The following is a 22,662-nucleotide window of genomic DNA, read 5'->3' as shown; positions in this document are numbered from 1 at the left end:
GGCACTTACTTAAAGGGTTAGAAATATCATATTATGCAGCAATCCCAATACTTGGTATATGTATTAGAAAAATAAGGGTGGTGACATAAATAGACATATGTACACTGAAGTTTCATACCGGCATGATTCACAATAGTAAAAACATGTAAACAATCTAAATGCTCATCCATGGAAATTGGTAAAAAAAACTATGATATATACACACAATGGACTATCATTCAACATCAACTTCATAATATGGATAAACCTGCCGGATATTATGCTTAGTGAAATAAACCAATCACAAAAGGAGACCACTTAATCATAGAACACTTTATAAAAAGTCAAGAAGAAATTTTTGTACTAACAAAAACATTTTATGATGGTTGCTAATTGTCTTAGTTACCTACTGAGGTGAGTTTTTTTCATCCTGCCCAAGAGAAATTTGGCACTGTCTGTGGCAATTTTTGGTCATCACACATGGAGTTGAGGAGTGATTTGGTTGGTAGAGTCCAGGGGTGATGCTAAACCTGCTATCAATGCAAGGATACACATCACAACAGAATTAACTGTTCCCAAATGACTAAAGTGCTGAGGTTGAGAAAACCTGAACTGAATCCAGAAATAGAATGGTGACTATAGATACAGAAGAATAAGAATTCAAGGACTGGGCCCTGGACTTTTCAGTGTTAAAATGTCAAGGAGGTGAGGGAAACCCATCAAAGGAGACAGAGCTTGATCATAATAATATGAAGGAGGTGGGATGAGTGAGAATTTTGAAGAACGAGAGCATGCTTGAGTATACCTCGTGTTGCTGATATATAAGAGTGAGTATTAATGGATGTAATAGGTAATGCAGTGGTGTAGGGCAATGTATGATTGGGGTAAAATCTAGAAAAACATGGAAGAAGGTATTGAATCCTGACCTTCAGTAGTGTGAAAGTCACTGTAACAGGCAAATGGGGAAAAGTATGATTTGGGTAAAATTAAGAAAAATATGGAGGAAGACATTGAGTCTTTCAAGGTGCTGTACTGCAATGGAGAGAGAGAACAAAAGACAGATACAGAGTTAGAGAAAGAAATAGATAGCTGGATAGAGAGACAGAGAGAAAGAGAGTGACAGAAAGAGACAGAGAGACAGAGATCATAGAGCTTTAGGGACATTTGGATACAATAATTTTTTCTTCCTTTCATTCTCCATACTTTTCTTTCTTTCTTCCTGTCTGTAGGAAAAATAACCGCTGTGTGCAGATTGAAATAAGACTGTGTATAAGAAAAATTTGATGGGAGTAGAGGACAGATCATAAAACACATCAAGCAATGCTTTAAGATACATAACAATAATGGGAATTTCTTCAATACATCAAGGCATGAACAAACCTAAAAAGAGTAGTTTATCACTTTCCAGAAAACTATCTAGGTTATAGAGTTAGTATTTAATTGAAGTGATGAACTGGTTTATTCTTCAGAATCTGAATGAGAAAGCTCAACAAGTCATCAGAAATGACCATTTATTGTTGTTGTTCTGTGCTATTGTGTTGATTCCTAGTGACTCAGTACATGGTTTCCTAGAGTTGCAGTTGGGTTTCAACTGCCGACCTTGTGGTTAGCAGTGTAGAGATCCTAGAAAGCATGTCTCCTAATGGACTTGCTTTTGAAACATAGACTCACTGAGTCATTTACCCTGTCTTAGTTGTCAATCCCCTAATAGAACTACTAAAGCCTACCTCATATATGATTAGAAATTTTAGGAATACAGTAATTTGATTTCTATTCCCAGAGTCATACAACTTTTGCAAATAACATATTTGCCACCTGGTCCCGAATCTGTTTGGTCTTAATCCCATAAACGATGGGATTTAGCATTGGTGCTGCTAGAATGCAGACATTGGAAAGCAGAACATGAATATAGGGTAAAATGTGATGTCCAAACCGCCCAGAGAGGACTGAGAAGAAGCCTGGGCCATAAAAGAGGATGATGACACAAACATGGGAGCCACATGTGTTGAGAGCCTTTTGGACAGCATCTTTGGAAGGAATGTGGAAGACAGCACGAAGAATAAGCATATAAGAAATAAAAATTAACACAACGTCTAAGACCACTGTCGACATTAAGACAAACAAACCATACCAGATGTTCACATGGATGTCATCGCAGGAATATCTGGCCAAGCCCATGTGCTCACAACCAGTGTGTGGAAGAATGTTATTTCTGCAAAAAGTCAGTCGTTTCAAAAGAAATATTATGGGGAAAATTGTGCCATAACCTCTGAGAATAACACTCAGGCCAATTTTCCCAATCAGGCTGTTTGTAAGTATAGTCGTGTATCTCAGTGGGTAGCATATGGCAATGTAGCAGTCAAATGCCATCACCAACAAGATTCCTGACTCGGAGATATAGGTGGAATGGATGAAATAGAGCTGAGTTATGCAGCGATCCAGGAATATCTCCCCAGCATTGAACCAGAAGATGGCCAATGCCTGAGGTACCGTGCAGGTAGAGAGGACAATATCTGTTCCAGACAGCATACAGAGAAAGAGGTACATGGGTTCATGGAGGCTGTGCCTACTAAGGATGACGAAGATAAGAAAGCTGTTCCCAAGCAGTGCGATGACATAAGAAATGAAGAAGGGGATGGAAATCCACATGTGCTGGTCCTCTAGGCCAGGGATGCCCAGCAAGTAAAAGACTGTGTGGCTAACCCCAGTGTGGTTCAAGGTGGCCATACCTGGAGTAGATGACATTTACAAAAACAGAGGAAATTTCAGATTATATTGAAACATTTTTTCTTCTTACATCACCAGTAACTTTTAGCACCTGCTCAATTCTTTTCCGTAGTCAAGGTGCTAGGGAGTATGTAGGATGAATATATAAATATGATAGCTAGTCTTTCAATGCGGTAACAGTTTCACAAGCAAGATAGGTATGTGCACAGTTAACTTAAAATATATTTCAGTGAACATATCAGTGGTACTTCTGGCTCTCCTCCAAGAAATTGAACATCCCCCCCACCAAAAAATCCCCTGCTAATGGTGGCTTAATGAAATGGCATAATTACGTTTATGGCTATAGCATACCTTTGGATGGAGGTGAATTAGGTTGACAATGTAGAGAAATAATTTGTGAATTTAAGGAAAGTCTGTTGCTGTAGTAACATTTAGTGTTTTTAAAGCAGCAGCTCTGTGTGGTTGTGAAATACATATATCATGTAATGGCATAAAACAGTGAAACAAATTATATTGGCACTGATTAAAAATTAAGGAAATTGTGTGGTGTGCTGAGAAGACATTGCCACTCATTATGAGTCCTGGAACTGAATGGCCTTTGTTGCATTAATCTGGCAGCAGGTGGAAAACCGATCAGAAGAGAGAAAGAATCTAAAAGCAATGTCTTGTTATAACAGTTTCACTGTAAAATAAAACTAACAAAGCTATTAAAAAATACTATTGTATGTCAGTACTGTTGTAAAATCAGTAATTATGGTACCTCATTCATTGTCTATATTATCCTAGGGCTATAGGTATTATCATCAATTTTTCTGACTAGGAAGCCGAGGCTCAAAAAACTTAGCACAGTTGCTAAAGAATAGAGCTTGGATTTGAAGCTTCTCTCATGCATCATTTTCTGGTTTGTAAAACACATCCAAGAAAGAGAGACTTTCTGAACAGAGTAAACATAACAAGGCCTTCTGAATAGGTAAAAGAGGTAGGGTGGAAGAAGAACTGAGCAGGTATCCATTCTCTATTTCTTTGTATACTGGAATGTAAGAACAGATTTAGTGCCACAAGGGTTTTGGAATTATTCATAATTGAAATTCCCTTTATGAAGTCTCTTTTGCAGTAACTGTAAATTCTGGTAAAACCATAAATGAATTGTGCACCCCTATGCCTGACATATTAAAAGCTGAGAAATTAAGAAAAGACTCTGTCTTCCAGTGTGACTAGTGTAAAGGGACAAGTGGACCCAAATCAAATATTTTGTTAAGAAAAGTTAAGTCCAAATTGCTCAGGTTCTAGATAATTTAGCAGAAAGCCTGGTGCTTAAGCAATTAGAGGGTTAATAATTTCCCTGGAAAACTATCTACACCAAACTTTAGCCCAGTGTTATTGGAATGGAGAAAAATTTATACTTTGAAGATCATCTGGAGACATTTGGTTGTCACAACTGGACTGTGGTTGCTACTGGAATCTGGTGAGTAGAGGCCAGCAATAGTGCTGAACATCTTACAAAGCACAAAACAGCCACCACGTTAATGTTGTCCAGAATGCCATTAGTGCTGACGTTGAGTTTCTCCTCTAGGCTCTTCCGTCTTCCATATTTTCTTCAGCTTGGTATTGAACTTAATATTTCCATATCCATCCTCAGAAAATGAGTTTGGTGCGGAACCCAGTTAGAAATATAGTGGCAGTGAGAAGTTTAAGTATGAAGAAGCCTAGAGATCAACTGCCAGTATCTCTGCATTTACTCAGTGCCTAACTCACGACTTAATGCATATTATGTATGTTGTTGTTGTTAAGTGCGGTTCAGTCGATTCCGACCCAAAACGACCCTGTATAGGGTTTCCAAGGAGAAGCTGGTGAGCTTGAACCACTGACCTTGCAGTTCAAACAACTTTGCAGTCTGATGCATTAGCCCACAGTGCCACACCAAAACTCTATAATATATATGTTGTTGTTGTTAAGTACCGTTGAGTCGGTTCGACCCTTAACAACCCTGTATAGGGCTTCCGAGGAGCAGTTGGTGAGCTTGAACCCCAACCTTGCTGTTCAGATGGCTTTGCAGTCTAAGACCACTGTCGACATTAAGACAAACAAACCATACCAGGACTTATACATAATCCTAAATCCTTTCCCTTGCAGGTTAAATCCTGCTCACATCACATCTCAATTTCAGTATCTGGAGAAGAAAATCTATCCAGTCTGTTTAGGAGTTTATGTTGTTTTTGTTAAGTGTCGTGACATCTGGTCTGACTCAGGGTGATGCTGTATAGAAAATCTATCCAGTCTGTTTTAGGAGTTTATGTTGTTTTTGTTAAGTGTCGTGACATCTGGTCTGACTCAGGGTGATGCTGTATAGGGCTCCAAGGCTGTAAATCTTTACAGGAGCAGAAAGTCTTATCTTTCTCACAAGTAGTGGATGGAGGGCTCAGCCCGCTGACCTGTGGTTCACAGTGCAGTGTTTATTCTACAGAGCCACGATGCTCCCCTTTAGGCATCTATAGTGTCCTCTGGTGTGGTGCTGTAGAATCAGCCCTGAACCGCAAACCACAAAGTCAGCAGTTCAAACCCACCAGTTACTCCTCAGAAACCTTATTCAGGTTCGTTATGAGTCAGAACTGTCTCGATGGCACTTAACAACAATGAAAACAAGTATTCCTATAAGGAACATGGGTGGCACTGTAGGATACACCTTGAACTGCTAACCACAAGAAAGATATGTTTACCCGACCCTATAAAGAATACAGCCTCGAAAACCCTATATAGGATTGCATTGCATTGGAACCATCTGGATGGCTGTGATTTTGATTTTGAGTAGCTTTCTATGTAATAGATGAAACTGTACTGACAGTAAGGACACATTTTAGGAAAACCTGGAAAGGCTTGAGTTGGACTTTTTAGTTTGGGGTGAGGACTTGTTGCTAATGTATTATGGTGGATAGTAACTATCATTCATTAAGTTTATGACCACCAAACATTGTAACATGGTATGCCTTCAGGAAAGCCACTCACCTCGAAGAGGTAGAAGAAATTAAAACAGATCTGAAAATGCCATAGATGGCTGATGTACTAATTGATGCCCAACTCTATAAACCACATTCTGGATGAAAAAAAATCAAAACAGAGATGAAGTATAATAATTTTTAAGTGAAAAGAAGAACTGGGAGAGGACTAGCTTGTAGATGAAAGTGCGTACTGATTGTTTTAGGGTGACCAAAGGAATATTCTTTGGGAGGCAGAGAGGAGAGGCCAGGAATGTTGGAGAGTAGGGGTTGGTCAACAGAAGAAATTTACCCAGTTAGCATCATCATTTCTTGTCAACTTCAAGATAATATAGAAAACCAACCAAAAAACAAAAACAAACAACAATAAAAAAACCCCAAACTCAAAAAACTTCTCAAGTGCCTCATGAAGGTATTCGTTAAGAATGATGATGAGATACAGGTACCTTCAACATTTTAAAGATGTCACCTCCATCCATCTACTCTGCTGCTGAGTGAACTGGTTGTATTTAGGGCATGCTAACCTGCCTGGAGGTTTTTTTTTTTGAAACTTTGCTATTAATGCTAGTATGAGATGACATTTCATTGTTGTTTTGATTTGCATCTCTCTGAAACTCTATACAGGGTTGCTGTTGGTCAGAATTGACTCGATGGCACTTATCAACAACAATCTGACAGGAGTCCTGCTGTGGTGCTGTGGGTTAATGCGCCAGACTACAGAGTTGTTTGTACTGCAAGGTTGGTGGTTCAAATTCACTAGCTGCTCCTAGGAAACCCTACACAGGGTCACTATGGGTCAGAACGGAATCGATGGCACATAACAACAACAAACCACCTGCCCAGTATGTTAACTATGCATGTGTGAGACACATCTCCCAAAGTCATTCTTTTCCTCTGTTTTAATAAGGAGTCTAAGCATTAACATTCCATTTATTTATTGTGAAATCAATGAGTTTTGAAACTTGTTTATCATCTTTGAACATCCAGAGCCTAGAAAATACAAATATTAGATGGAAGCAAAGAAGCAGCAGAATATTAGAGTGGTCAGAACCTGGGGCTGAGCTAAACCATCTCTGAGGGCCGCAGAGCTCCTTGGCACAGCCAGAAACCTTCAACATAGTCCCCTCTCAGACACTACTTTTCACTCTACTAGAACCACCTAGAGTCCTGGTGTGGCATTGTAGGATAAGCATTGGACAGGTAATTACAAGGTAGGCAGTTCAAACACACCTGCTGCAACTTGGAAACCCTATATAGGGTTGCTATACATTAGAACAAACTCGAAGGCACATGACACCAATAGCACCACTAATATTTGTCACTCTGGTCTCTCCTTTTCTGTCTATGTAACTCCAGACAAAGGTCCTTAAATACCTACTTAATTTCCTTAAATGTCTAGTCTGTATGGGGTACTTTTCTTTTTTGTCCCCTGAAACTTTACCCCACATGAATAAATAACTCACTCTACTGCTTCATATGTCTTCAAGGTCTAGAATGGGATGAGTCACAGGAGGAGTCCTGAGTGATGGACGCCAGGGAGCAGAGATTTTTATGCATTTGCCCACATTTCTCCAGGGTAAACTATTACCCCAGTGAGCACACACTTAGAATTATCTTTCAACAACACCTCCTCCATCTCATATACATGGATTAGGTCATTATTTTTCTTCAAGCAGTCTATACCAACCTCTGCTCCACAACTTCATCCCTAGATTAGGAGTGCACGTGTTTTATTTTTAATAAATAGTGTTCTAGTGAAACTACATAAAATATTCCTATGTGAATGGAAATAGAAATTATAATCTAGTTTTCAATCAGCACAAGTGAATTGACTATCTACTACATAGATTATCTTTGAGCACACTATTCCTATAAAGTTTGCTTTGTAAATTAGGTAATATTTAAGATTAAATTTTTGCCTTATTTTCATATTATTTTGTATTCTGAAATCTAGAATTATGAACTTTAATTTTTTTATGGGGGAAAATTTTCATATCTGCATATATGTATTTATAATAGTTATATTATACGTGTTTATTATGAAGAACTATACTTCACCCTCCTTTCCTTTAATAGCCAGTAAATCTAAAATTAATGCTTAATTATGCTGATAACATCTGTCCCTTCTTTAAAATAGTCTCTACCTTTTATATTTATTAAATTATCTAAATAAATCATAAGCACATATTTGTAAAGGAGAAACATATATGTGACTGCACGTGGTAATAAATTAACAAACCACCTGTCCAATATTTGCAATAGTAGATTGAATTTGTTCATAAAAGCTCTATGTCTACTTAACAAGTAAAGATGCTTGATAATATACATTTTTGTGAACTTCCTGTAAGATGATGGACTAGACAGATGTACAACACCGACCCTTTCCAACAAAGGTGTGAAAGACTAAACGAGACATAAAGGTTAGAGAAATGGACTGAGTGCTTACTGGGAGGAGAAGCTGAGCAGGAACAATGAGAGAGGGAGTCATGCTGGTGAACCGGCAGCCTTGGGCAGTTGTGAGCAGCTTTGGCAACAGAAGGTATCCTGGCAGAGCAGATCCACACACCACAGGAAAGGTGTGATTTCCTATTTGTACCCACACACCACGGTGACCAGAAGTATGCCCAGCTCCCACCATCATCCAAATCCGGCACAGACCCTGCTCTCTGGGAGTTTAGAGCCATTTGGTTGGTAGTCACACTGTGTGAGGAAGGGCTGGCTTCTCTGCTTTGGTGTACCGTTTTAGTGCCTGGATTTAGGTGGACTCAGTTTAGGACCTACAGAACCCACAGAGACACTAGACCAGCATTTAGCCAGTCACGCTGCCCCTAACCTGCTATTGTTAGGTGCTGTTTATTCTATTCTGACTCATAATGACCTTATGTACAACAGGACAAAACACTGCCTGATCCTGTGATATCCTCACAATCATTGTTTAAGCTTGAGCCCATTGCTGCTGACACTGGGTCAATCCACCTTGTTGGGAGTCTTTCTCTTTTTCACTGATCCTCCATTCTATCTAGCATAATGTTCTTCTCCAGGTAGTGGGCCCTCTTAACGATATGTTGGAAGTATGAGAGACACACCATTTTGGCTTTCTAGGAACATTCTGATTGTATTTCTTCAAACAGATTTGCTTGTTTTCCTACCCATCCATAGTTTTTTTTAAGTTTTTATTATGAACTGAGTGATAGTTTACATGGGAGAACATCAGCTTTGCATTCATCCTATCATATTTCGTTTCATTGCAATGATTACAATCCCCTCCATGCATCATCATTCAACAGCATTTGCACCCATTCCCTCTGTTTGTTAGTTTTTTGTTGTACATTGAAGTACTCAGGAATATATAACCATTCAAACAACCAAAGGGTACATCCCGCAAGCCTGCCCCTCAGCTGTCAGTACATAGCCCCTCTCCCTCCCTGAGTCCAGAGTTCCCAGCCACTCCATCTCTCTACGTCATCGTCTCTGCCTCCATCTCTGGCGTCACTGCTTCTCTGGATAGGGTCCCACACTCCACTCTTCTCCCTTGATGGTCCCAGGACTGCAAGATCAAACACTCCCCTCCTTTTGTTACAAAACTTCTACCTTTACATCTGCAACACTCACAGTCACTCCTGATAGCAATTATTCACTATTGAACCACAAGAGTCTTACCCCATCTCCTTTCACCAACCCTGTCTAGACATGTTGGAAACGACTCAGTGGAGATTCTACCTTCCCCTGCACCCTCTGGAACTAGAATCCCTCTTGAAAGCTTGTAAGCCAGTCACTTCTTGCCTTTGTAGCCCCCTGCCCATTTTGGGTAGCCAATGTCTTAAGGTGCCCATCCCTGTCATCCCTGTGTACCGAGGGGGTGGGAATGATCCTTGTTGTAAAGATTTGTTTCCTCTTTTGAGCTACTACATCTGTAAGAATAGGTCAAGTTCATCAAATTGTAGCAGATTACTTTTTTTCCTCTTCTTTCTTCTAGTCGAGTTCTAATCATCCAGCCATTGAAGCCAGGTCAAGTGGGTACTATATGCAAGTATGGGTGTTCTTGTGCATCTCCCCTTTCTTCATATCAGCTGGATACTTCACTCTCTGCTCTAGTCCTCTATGGCCATGTTCCTGTCCCTGGGCCCATGAGTCCCCAGGTCTTGCCATACTACTGGTCAACCAGGTCTCAACCCAGGTTGACAGGAGTCTATTGAACATGGTCAGACTTAGCTCACAACTTCGTTGCTGTTTTCTCCCACTTCCCCTTATTGGTAGACCAACGTGGTTACCAGCAAGACCACATGCCTGCTTGTGTATTCCCCTTGAGTCTCAGTCATGGAGGGGGTTTGCCCTAAGGGGACCCCACTGGTTGCCTCCATGGCTCCCCAGCGAACAACTTGCTTGTTCTTGTAGTAGTCAATCAGACTGCCATGAATTGTTTTGGTTTTTCCTGCTGAGCTTTCGTTCAAGAAGTATTTTCTGTTCTTCTAGCCACTGCAGGCTGGTCAGCTTGTCCTTTCCAGTGGAAATTTCCCACCTCAGAATATTCTGGATGGGAATCAGGAGACCATCTATGGTCTTATGCAATATAAAGGCTCGGCAGGAAGCCTCATTCACTGGGCAAGTTCTAGCCTCATTTTAGGTATTCCAAAGGAGCTCTGGTAGCGTAGTGGTTACAAATCAAAGGATGTAAACCTGAAGGTCAGCAATTCGAAACTACCAGCTGTTCCGTGGGAGAAAGATGAGGCTTTCTGCTCCTGTAAAGATTTACAGCCTCAGAAACCCTGTATAGGGTCTCTATGAGTCGGACCGACTCCACACCACCACCAATCAATTATAGGCTGAAGACGAACTTATACGCTTTCTATGGTGATGTTTCTGGCTATTCCTTTCTCTCCCTCTCAAATGTCTAAGTAAGGGAAGGGAAACCAAGATTCAAAAGACAGTCAAGCATCGTAACATTATTTCCTCCCTTTTACCCATTCAAACCATGCCTCAATCCCTGTATCCCAGAGCCCTGTTGTTTCAAGGTTGAGCATATATCACTATACCTCTGTTCCACTTAGCTAATGCAAACCTGTCTAAATGTTCTCCCATCTGCCTTGTTCTTCCATTCCCTTCCCTCTTCTATGTATTGTTTTCCCCAACCCCAGCACCCAAACTATCCTGTGTCTATTCTGTATTTTGTGCTCTGTCTTCCCCTCCCTTCCCTCGCCCCATCCCCTACCCCCACCATCCAGTAACCAATAAAGACTTTTTCCCCCCTTTAATGTAGGTACCTTTTCTTAAGCTTTTACAATAATGGTTCTATGCAGTATTTTTCCTTTTGTGACTGACTAATTTCACTCAGCATAATGTCCTCAAGGTTCATCCATGTTATGCAGTGGCTTGCAGCTTTTGTTGTTCTTCAAGGTAGCATAATAGTCAATTGTGTGTATGTACCAAAGTTTGTTTATCCCTTCTTCCATTGATGGGCACTTAGGCTGTCTCCATATTTTTGCTATTGCAAATAGTGTTGCTATGAACATTGGCGTGCATATATCTACTTGTGTTATGGCTTGTATTTCTTGTGGATAAATACCTATTAGAGGAATTGCTGGATCATAAGGTATCTCTATTTCCAACCTTCTGAGGAAGCACCATATTGTATTCCAGTGTGGTTGGACCATTTTGCAATCCCACCAGCAATGTAGGAGGGTCCCAGTCTCTCTGCAGCCTTGCCAGCATTTATTGTCCTCTACTGTTTTGATCTTTGCTGTTATTGCTGGTATGAGGTGATATCTCATTGTTGTTTTGATTTGCATCTCTCTAATGGCTAGTGATTGTGATCATTTCTTCATAGTTTTGTTGGCTGCCCGATGTCCTCCTTGGTGAAGTGTCTGTTCATGTCCTGTGCCCATTTTTTAATTGGGTTATTTTTCTTTTTCTTGTAGAGGTATTGTAGTTTCCTATATATTTTAGAAATTAATCCCTTGTCTGATGCGTCATTGCAAAAGATTTTTTCCCATTCTATGGGTTTCCTTTTTACTCTTCTGGTGAAGTCTTTTGATGCACATACGTTTTGAATTTTTAGTATGTCCCAGTCACCTATTTTGTCTACTTTTGTTTGTGTAATTTTCACAATAAATGTTTGGTAGTTTGTGTGTGCCCTGTAGTAGAGCCCTCAAATTTGTCCCTATTTTTTCACTGATGGCCTTTAGAATCCTGGAATTCACATTTAGGTCTTTAATCCAAGCTGAATTGGTTTTTGTATATGGCATGAGGTAAAGGTCTTGTTTCAATCTTTTGCATATCGCTTTCTAGTTCTGCTAGCACCATCTGTTGAAGACACTATCTCCTCCCCATGCAATATGCTTAGGCCCTTTGTTGAAAATCTGTTGGTTGTATGTGGATGGATTAATTTCTGGATTCTCGATTCTGTTCCATTGATTTATGTATCTTTCATTGTACCACTACCAGGCTGTTTTAACGACTGTTGCCGTGTACTAAATTTAGCCATGTGCTAAAATCAAGGAGTGAGAGGCGTCCCCATTCCTCTGTATTTTTGTCAAGTTTCTGGTTCTATTTCTTTTTGAAAGTTGTGTATTAAAATCTCCCACTATAATTGTAAATTTGTCTATTTCTTTCTTCAATTCTAGTAGTGCTCTTTCATTGGGAGCATAGGTATTTATTATGATTGTGTCATCTTGCTCAATTGACCCTTTAATCATGAGATAGTGTCCTTCTTCAACTCTTATGCTGATTTTTACCTTAAAGTTTATTTCATCAGAGATTAGTATTGCCACTCCTGCTTGTTTTTGATTGCAGTTAGCTTGGTATATATATATTTCCATCCTTTAACTTTTAGTCTGTTTTTGTCTTTGTAAGGTGTGTCTCTTGTAGGCAGCATATTGAAGGATCTTGTTTTCTTATTCATTCAGCTACTGTCTGTCTCTTCACTGGTGCACTTGATCCATTGACAATCAATGTACTTATCGATAGGTATGAATTAATTGCTGCCATTATGTTATTTTTTTGTGGTGCTGTTCATTCCTTTGTTCTGCATACCTTCTCATTCTGAGTTCATGTTTTTTTGTGCCATTTCTTGTGTTTCTTCTTAGTTTTAATGTTTCCTTCTTCTGCTTAGATCTTCATTTTCATGGTAAGTTGCAGAATATTAACTTTCTTTGGGGTTTGAGGTTACCCTATAGTCTATTGAATTTTCCTGCATTTATGACAGTCTATTGTTTCCTGCAATCTACCTGACCTCCTCAGCCCTGGATCTCTGTTCTTATATTTTTCCTTGCTTTGACATTGTTGTTATTTCGATTGACCTCACAGGTCTTCTGAATTCTTTGTTGTAATTTTGTTGTATTCTGAACTCTGCTATCTGTCAACTTAGTTCTGGGTGTTGTTTCCATGTCTGTCAATCTCTGTTCTTGTTGATTTTCATTCCCAAGAACTCTCTTTAGGATGTTTTGAAACACTGGATTGGCTTTGACAAAATCTCTTAGCTTCTGTTTATCTTGGTGTGTTTTGATTGCACCATCTTATTTGATTGACAGTTTTGCTGGGTAGATGATTCTTGGTTGGCAGTTTTTTTCTTTTAGGGTTTTATATATGTTATATGTCTCCCTATTGTCTTCTTGACTGCATGGTTTCTGTTGAGAAGTCAGAACTTAATCTGATTTGCTTGTCTTTGTAAATAACACTTCTCTTTTCCCTGGCTGCTTTTAGGATTCTCTCCTGTCTTTGATTTTGGAGAGCTTGATTATGATATGTCTTGGTGATTTTCTTTTGGGGTCTATCCTTCCTGGGGTTCGTTCAGTTTCTTGAATGCTTAGCTTCTCATCCTTCAAGATGTTAGGGAAATTTTCTTCCTGAAACTCCTCTGTGGACTTCTGTGATTCTTCCTGTTCTGCAATGCTAATAATTCTTAAGTTATTCCTCTTCATGTTAACCAACATGAATCTTAGACTCTTTTCAGATTTTTAAATCCTTTTTTCTGCTTGCTCTTCTATCTTAGCAGTGTTGAGAGATTTGTCTTCCAGCTCGCTGGTTCTGGCTTCCATCTTTTCAATTCTACTCTTTTGCCCTTTCAGTGTATTGTCCATTTCTGATATTTTATTATTAATCATCTGAACCTCTTTTTGCAGGTTTTGAATTGTTTCCAATGCTATATCTATCTTGTTTAATTGATCCTGTACCACTTTTCTGACTTCTTCCTTATTTTCCTCCACCCCACTGTGGAGCATTTGAATTTATCTTAATATCATTCTTCTGAATTCTTTCTTAGGCAGATCCAAAGCCCGCTCTTCTTCTAATGGGAATTTTATGTGTGCTTCCAGCTCGTTTGTCTCAGTTACTCTTTTCTGGTTTTGGACATGTGCTGAGAGATCTTTTGTTGTTTTTTCTTGAACATTGGTTAGATGCACTTTCAATGATTAAATGAATGTATGTTGTTGTGTTGCTATGCTTACTGAATGTCTCCTGGTGGATGTGATCTGGAGATAGGCTTCCCTTTTCACATCTATTATTATTCTGCTGCAAGCTATCTTAGCAAGTATTGGATATTTGTGTAATGCCTAGAAGCTGGTATTGGCTCCTTTCTGGATACTGGGGTATTTTGGGGTATTCTTGTAGCTTGGCTACATGGCCATGATTGCTGTCTCTTCTTGGGTAACATAGGGAGAAAAAGCTCCCAACCCCAGGGAAAAAGTGAGACCAAAAGGACCCAAAACAGAAACAATATAAAAGCAAAGACAAAAACCACCACTCAACCCCCCCCCCCCCAAAAAAAAAAAACACCCCATAAAACCCGCTGTAGCCGACTGTCCAGTAATCTTTGCTGTGCAGGTCAGTGTGCGTGTACAGTAGGAACCTCCAGCGGTGGGTGGGGTGTCCACTCGCTCAGGCCCCTCCTCTAGTCACCACTACAGAGGTGTGCAGATAGGTATTGAGAAATGAATGGAAGAAAGATTGTCCACTATTTTTATCTCTGAAGGTCAGTTAGCTATCTGCTATGTACAGTGTAAGTCTCAAAATAGCTGCGTCCTTGTATATAGTAGTTGGTGTTGGCTCTTCCCTTTTATGTTGGGGTACACATATGGTTTGGCTGTATGCCAAGACCTGCTGTATCTTGTTAGGTAAGGAAGGAATAAAGGATCCCACCCAAGTCAACTTTAATGCTGAGTTCCAGAGTCAGATGTCATAAGATGCAGCCAAAGCATTAGCTTGTGGGACTGCTGGGATTCCCAGGGATTTCCTTCCTATGCCATGGGAAAACTGTGGGAGTAATGCTGGATCCTTTTGGGAGTGTGCTTCCACCCTCCTGAAGGTTCCTGGGCTGGGCAGAGAGGGTGTGACAGGGAAGAGGAGGAAAGAAAAGTGAAAAATCAGACACACCTCTTTTTCCAGATGCTGCTCCATAGTTTTTAATGCTGTAACAGCGTGGCTGTGGTCCCACCCTTTGATCTCATCCCAGGCTGAGGGGCCTGCAGGCAGCATCCCAATCAATTCAGAAATCACCGTGTGTTGCCTTCACAGTCAGATTTCTCCACTGATGGGCATGGAAAACTGATGCCCCCACCTTACATTAGATCCACAGCTCTAGAACTGCTTCAGGAATGTGCCTTCTCTGTTTTTTTTGTGCTTCTACCACGGAGCCTCCCCTACCTGTCTCTGCTTTTCCCACTGCCAAATTGGAAGTCTTCCATCCATAGTATTTTTTAATACTCTTCTCAAACAACATAATTCAAATGCATAATTTCATCTATGATTTTCCTTATTCACTATTCAACTTTCACATGCATATGAGGAAATTGGATATACCATGGCTTGGGTTAGGCTCACTTTAGTTCTCAAACTGACATTTTTGCTCAAGGTCTTTGTAGCAGATTTGTCTAATGCAATATGTTGTTTGATTTCTTGACTGCTACTTCCATATATGTTGATGGTGGATTCATGCAAAATGAAGTCTTTGACAACTTCAATCTTTTCTCTATTTTTCAAGATACTATTTATAGGTACAGTGATGAGGATTTTTGTTTTCTTTACACTGAGGTGTAACCTACAACAAAGGCTGTGGTCTATAATCTTCATCAGTAAGTATTTTAAGTCCTCTTTGCTTTCAGCAAAGAAGGTTATATCATCTTCATGCCTCAGGTTGTTAATCAGTCTTCCTTCATTTTTGATGCCACATTCTTCTTCATATAATCCAACTTCTTTGATTATTTGTTCAGAATACAGATTGAATTAGCACGCTGAAAGAATAAACCCTCCTGCAAACATTTCCTGATTTGAAACTATTCAGTGACACCTCTTGTTTGAATGACTGCATCTTGGTGAATGTACAGGTTCTTTGAGAACAAAATTAAGGTTTCCACAATACACATTCTCTGCATTGTGGTCCTTAGTTTGTAATGATCCACACAGTTGAAATCCTTTTCTTGTCAATAAAGCAAAGGCAAACATCTTTCTGGTATTCTCTGCTTTCAGCCATGATCCATCTGATGTCAGCAATGATATTCCCTCATTCCATGTTCTCATCTGAAGCTGACTTAAATCTCTGGTAGTTTCCTATAAATGTAGCTACTGTAATTTTTAAATTATCTTAAAGAAAATTTTACTTGTATGTGATATTAATGAGATTGTCTGATGATTTTTGCATTCCGTTGGATCACATCTCTTTGGAATGGACACAAATATAGACCTCTTTCAATCAGTTGACCAGGTAGCTGTCTTTCAAATTTCTTGGCATAGTTGAGGTTGTGCTTTAGCGCTGCATCAGTTTGTTGAAAGATTTCAACTTTTATCCCATCAATTCCTGGAGCTTTTTTCTTTTCCAATGCCTTCTGTGCAGCTTAAGCTTCTTCCTTCGGTACCATTGGTTGTTAATCATATGCTGGCTCTTGAAATGGTTGAACATTGACCATTTCTTTTTGGTACTAGGACAAAGTATTTTCCTGCCATCTTCTTTTGTTGCTTTCTACACCATTCAATATTCTGTTGAAAGTCGAGGCTTGGATTTTTTCCTCAGTTTTATTAGCTCAAAAACATTTAGCATGGTCTTCTCTTTTGGTTTTGTAACTCCAGGTCTTTGTACATTTTGTCATAATATTTGACATTTTCTTCTTGAGCTGCTCTTTGAAAATTTCTGTTCAACTCTTTTACCTCCTCTTACACTTACATTTCTTACTTTTGCTTCAGAGTCTCTATCCAGAGAAGATGTTTCATAATCTCTTCTGACATCTATTTTGGTCTTTTCTTTCTTTCTTGCCTTCTTAATGGCTTTTGCTTTCTTTATGTATGATGTTCTTGATGTCATTGCACAATTCTTCTGGTCTTTGATCATTACTGTCTAATGTACCGAATTTATTCTTGAGATGAGCTGTAAATTCATGTGGGGATATGTTCAAGGTCATATTTAGTCTTTCATGAACTTGTTTTAATTTTCTTCAACTTTAGCCTAAATTTGCATATGGGCAATTAGTGGGCTATTGACTGTTCCACAGTCTGCTCCTGGCCTTGTTTTAGTGGGTGATATGGATTTTTCAAGCATCTCTTTTCACAGATGCAGTCAGTTTGATTTCTGTGCATTCCATCTGGTGAAATCATGTGTGTAGTTATCTTTTATGTTGCTCAAAAAAGGAATTTGCAATGCAGAAGTCATTGGTCTTGCAAAATTCTATCATGCAATCTCCAGCACATTTTCTGTCACCAAGATCATATTTACCAATTACTGATGCTTCCTCTTTGTTTCCAATCATTGCATTCTAATAGCCAGTATTATCAAACATCACTGTTGTATGTTTGGTCAATTTCAGTTGAACAAATTGGTAGAATTCTTCAATTTCGTCTTCATTGGCTTAAATGGTTGGTGCATAAATTTGAATATTTCCTTGTAGGATTATGGATATTATCCTATCACAGACAACATTGTACATAAAGACAGATCTTGAAATGTTCTGCTTGATGATGAATGTGACATCAGTTTCTCTTCAATTTCAATTTTGGCATAATAATATGTTTTTCAGATTTAAAACAGACAATACCAGTCCATTTCAGCTAACAAATGATTAGAATATCGTTATTATGCATTCCATTTCATATTTGACAACTTCCATTTTTCCTAGAATCCTACTTAGTACATTCTATATTCCAATTGTTAATGGATGTTTGAAGTGGTTTCTCCTCATTTTGAGTTGTGCCCCATCAGCAAATGATGGTTTGGAAAGTTTTACTCCATTCATGCCTTCAGGGCCAACTCTACTTTGCAAAGGCAGTTCTTCCCTAATAGTATTTTTAGTGCCTTCCAACATGAGGAGCTCATCTTCTGGTACTATATTTGACAATATTCTTGTGGTATTCATCATGTTTCATTATTCAATATTCTGGTGCTGACAGTATTTCATTTCTAGTCATAATGTTTTGGGTAGCTAAACATTCTGAAATTGTTCGCCTCTCCTTCTGAGTCTATGATAGTCTGGAAACTCAGCTGAAACTTGGCCACCATGGTTGACCCTGCCAACATTCAAAATACCTGTGGCATAGCTTCTAGTATAATAGCAACATACAATCAACCACAGTGTAATAAACTGACAGCTGAGTGTGGTCCTAACAGACACTAAAATTGGCTCCATCAAGAACTTCCATGAGGAGGTCAATAGGAATTCTCTCTATGGCCTGCACCTCTGCTGTCATATCTCTCCCACACCCACTGTGTGAGCTCCTTCACTTGCAAGAGACCCTAAGAATTTTCTCCTGAGTCCATTGTCTATACTGATTTTTATTTTGTTTTGTTTTTTCCTTTTCTTGTTTCATTATTTATGTTCACTTATTCTTTCTCCTCCTTCTCTTTTTATTCATTTGAATTTGATCCCTTCTGTCTCTGTTGTTGTTGTTTTTTTTTCTGTTTTTAAGTTCTTTTTTTTCCCCCTTTTGTCTTTCATTATTATTATTCTCCAATGTTTTTCTGTTTTCATCTTACATCTCCCTGGTTTTTCTAATTTATTAATATTATTTTTAAGTTTCTTACTTTCATTACCTGTTATTTTTCTCTTCTATAGCTCAAGTTTCCTGTCCCTCTTTTCTCTGTTTTAGTTATTGTTAAGTGTTTTTTATTAATTTCTCCCTTCTATTTCCTCTTCTATAGCTCCGTTTCTCTGTCCCACTTTTGTATTTACAGTTATTATATTCTTTTTATGTTTTCTGCCTGTTTTTTTCTTCTCTCTTTATTATAATCTCTTTTCATTATTTGTTTGTTCTCTTTTGTTTTCTTATGTAAGTGTGTGTTTGAGGGGTTTTCTCTTTCCCATCCAACAGTAGATAACAACTGTGCCCATACAGTTGAGCCACAACCATACCATGTGTAGCTTCACCTATTGGGTATGAGTAAGTACCAGTTCTTATACCACCTGATTAATGATAGCATCCAACACCAGCCAAAACCATCCTAAACTGAGGTGCATCATCAGAGAACATGAACATGCTTCCATTCTCTAATTACCTCCACAAAAGGCTGTTTGAGAGAGCCTGAGAACACACAGTCATGCAATCATCAATTAAACACATATATGACAACACTAAAATTCTCTGAAGACAATAGACAGTTTTAGCTCACATGAAGAAACAAGAGAATAGCTCAAATGATCAAGATACAGAGCCACAGAACATTTCTGAGGAAGAAAATGTAATGGAACTAACTGAAAGAGAATGCAAAAAAAAAAAAAAAAAATTAACTGGTACCTTAAAAGGAATGATATGTATGCATGTAAGTATGTACACACACTTAACCTAATGAATTTCAAGTAGAAAAAAATAATAGTGAGTCTATATTAGACTTTGAACATGTTAACTACAGCCCAATCCTCCTGCTGAGAATCGCACCTCCACCACAAACACAGTGAATCAGAATCCACATCTCCACAAGATTCCCACGTGAAGACCTGGTATTTTTGAGGAATTTTGTTTTTGTTGTAAGGTACCATCCAATTGGTTCTGATTGAACACTGCCCAGTCCTTGGCCATCCTTGCAATCGTTGCTACCATTGAACCCATTGTCTCAATCCATCTTGTTGGGAGACTTCCACATTTTCCCGACCCTCTGCAGCCCAGGTTTTGTACGATGTTCCTAAATTGAATATATATAATTGTTTCCTTGTTATTAGTTTCAGATTATGTCTTTTTAGCCAGAATACTGCATACGTGATTCTGTGTCATTCTTGTTATATTAAATCAGCAGTTACCTGATATCAACTTTTGTCACATTATTGATGATGTTTCTATTGACCAACTAATTACTTAATTGGGCTTCTGATGTACTGCAGGATCAGCACTGGACTGTGAACTACAAGGTCAGCAGTTCAAACCCACCAGTTGTTCCTTGGAAATCTTACAGGGTTGCTATGAGTCTGAGCCAACTCAAAAGCACCTAACAACAACAACAGCAATAAAACAATTAATTAAAGTAATATCCATTGGGTTCTTCTAATGTAAATTAGGTCATTATGAGTCAGAACCACTCCAAGGCATTTAACACAACCACAATGCAACATTCCTCCCCACCCTTACTCTTCACCTCTGTAATCAATAAAATGTAGATATTCTGAGACTACAAGCTATACTGCTCCCTACCAAACCTTCAACCAAGGATTGTTTAATTCACTGATGTTTTTTATAAGAACTAATATCTATTTTGATAGTTGCAAAATGGTATTTTTTCCTGTTCAGTCTTTCATTCATTTATATGCATTTAACTGTAAATGAGATGTTTGTGTTTATTAATTTTTTTAGCATTAGCATGAAATCACAGTTTCTTTATAATTTAATTCTTTTTCTTTTTTGAAATATATGTCTACTCTCTAGTTAATGATTTCTCCTTCATTTCCCTCCTTCCCTTTATATCCATCAAAAAATGTTTCTAGTAGCGTGAAAACATTTTATTGACTTTTTATAACAGTGACCACATACAATATTTATCCTATTTGGTGATTGACTTATTTCACTCAGCATAATTTGGTGCCGTGAGTTTTTGCACTGGATTGCAAGGTTGTTTGAACCACCAAATCCGTGGTTCTAGTCTTCAGCCTCTCCTTGGAAACCCTATACACAGTCACTATGGGTTGGAACCGACTCGCTGGCACTTAACAACAACAACAACTATGACTAAGGGGAATTTTGGTGTGGCGCTGCATTCTAAGTACTGGACTGCCAACTGAAAGCTCAGCTGTTCACACCTGGCAGTCATTCCTTGGATACCATATGCAATGTTGCTATGGGTCCAAATCTACTTGACAGCAATTAACAACAACAATGTCTATGTGGTCCTGGTGTAGTACTGTAGGATAAGCACTGGACAGTTAATTGCAAGGCTGGCCACTCAAATTCACCAGTAGTTTCTTGGAAACCCTATCCACTGTGGCAATGAGTCTGAATTAACTTGACAGGCTTAATAACATAATGCAATAATGGCTAATGAGCCCTGGTAGGGAAACCCTATATATTCTCAGATGCTCTATATAGAGTCTTTATGAGTTGGAACTGTCTCAGTGACAGTGGTTTGATTTACTTAATAGGTAATGATCCCGAGCTGCTTTAGCTTGTTGTACATCTGAATGTTTTCTTTGGTGAAATGGCTGTTCCTGTCCTCTGTTCATTTTTAAACTGGGTTATATATATTTTTTATTGTTGAGGTGTTGAAGTTTTCTATACATTTCAGAGATTATTTTCTTGTCTGACATGTTAATACCATAACTTTTTCCCCCAGTCTGTTGGTACTTTTATAATTTTTTGGTGAAAATTTTTGATGCAAATTGTTGTTGTTCTTAAGTGCCACATAGTGAGTTCCATCTCAGTGAACCTGTGTAGTGTTTCTTAAGAGCAGCTGATGGGGTTGAGCTATAGACTTTTTTTGATTAGCAGGCAATGCTTATCCTCTAGTGCTATACCAGGACTCCTATGTCTAAATTTAAGGAGATCCCATTTATCCAGTTTGTCTTCTACTGTTTTTGTATTTTTGGTTATGTTTGCTATTATATTTATGCTCTGTATTAGAACTTCTATTATTTTGTCCCTATTCTCTTACTGATGGTGCTTATAGTCTTATGGTTTACCTTTAGGTATTTGATCCCGAGGCAGGCCAGAATACATAAAAAAGAGTAAAGACAGCTAAAGTATGACTAACCTTTTTTTCTGATGAAAATCAATATGTCCCAAGCACAAAGAACTTGGTCTTCAAAAACAATCCAGCTCACATCCTGAAATGCTCAGACAAGCTATCTCCTGTTCTTTTATAAAACCTTGAAGATATTTTTCAGAAACCTCTGTAGTAAAGATCATATTGAACCTAATCTAAAGCATGCACAGAATCTCTAAACCAGACTAAGTACAGCAGGGGATTCTGTTAAATCCATCCCATAATAAGTGATGATCAGTATCCTAAACACCCTTATAGCTGGATCCACTTTGCAAAAAAGCTGCCATTATTGTCCCCAATTATTAGAACCTTTTCCAACTGGGAAAATTCCAAGATGAACCACCCACTTTCTTTGTTCCCCCTTTTCCTCATTATAATAGCAAAAAGTATAGCTGCCCTGTTAAAAACTTTCTCTGAGAGATGTGAGCTATCTCCCATGCAAAGCACTTTTGCTCTCATTAAAAAAAAAAAAAAAAAAAAAAAAAAATTCCTCACCTGCATGAAAAACTTGATCTCTAGCTTCCTTTACTAATAGACCTTTGACCATCTATCTTGAGTTTATTTTTGTAGATGGTGTGAGATATGGGTCTTGTTTCATTTTTCTGTAAATAGATACCCAATTTTGCCATTTGCCTTATGCATGATCATTACTACACATTGTATTGAAGTCAATTCTTACTCATAGTTGCTCTATATGATGGAGTAGAAATTGCTCCTTAGGGTTTCTGACATTGTAAATCTTTGTGGGAACAGACAGCCTCATCTTTCTCCTGCAGAGCAAGTAGTGAGAATAAACCACTCACACTG

At 38.6% G+C, this 22,662-nt stretch overlaps 1 protein-coding gene across 1 annotated transcript; it reads right to left on the bottom strand.

The window, feature by feature from the left end:
* Positions 1-1,761: 1,761 nt before the first annotated feature.
* Positions 1,762-2,706, bottom strand: LOC102831141 (olfactory receptor 52B4-like). The gene has a single exon (XM_006870377.1). The coding sequence runs from the start codon at positions 2,704-2,706 to the stop codon at positions 1,762-1,764; it is 945 nt and encodes a 314-aa protein (XP_006870439.1).
* Between the last annotated feature and the right edge of the window lie 19,956 nt (positions 2,707-22,662).

Source organism: Chrysochloris asiatica, unplaced genomic scaffold, assembly GCF_000296735.1.
Source record: "Chrysochloris asiatica unplaced genomic scaffold, ChrAsi1.0 scaffold00140, whole genome shotgun sequence".
NCBI lineage: Eukaryota > Metazoa > Chordata > Mammalia > Afrosoricida > Chrysochloridae > Chrysochloris > Chrysochloris asiatica.
The sequence above is the reverse complement of the archived record's forward strand: the minus strand, read 5'-3'. Positions and strand labels throughout refer to the sequence as shown.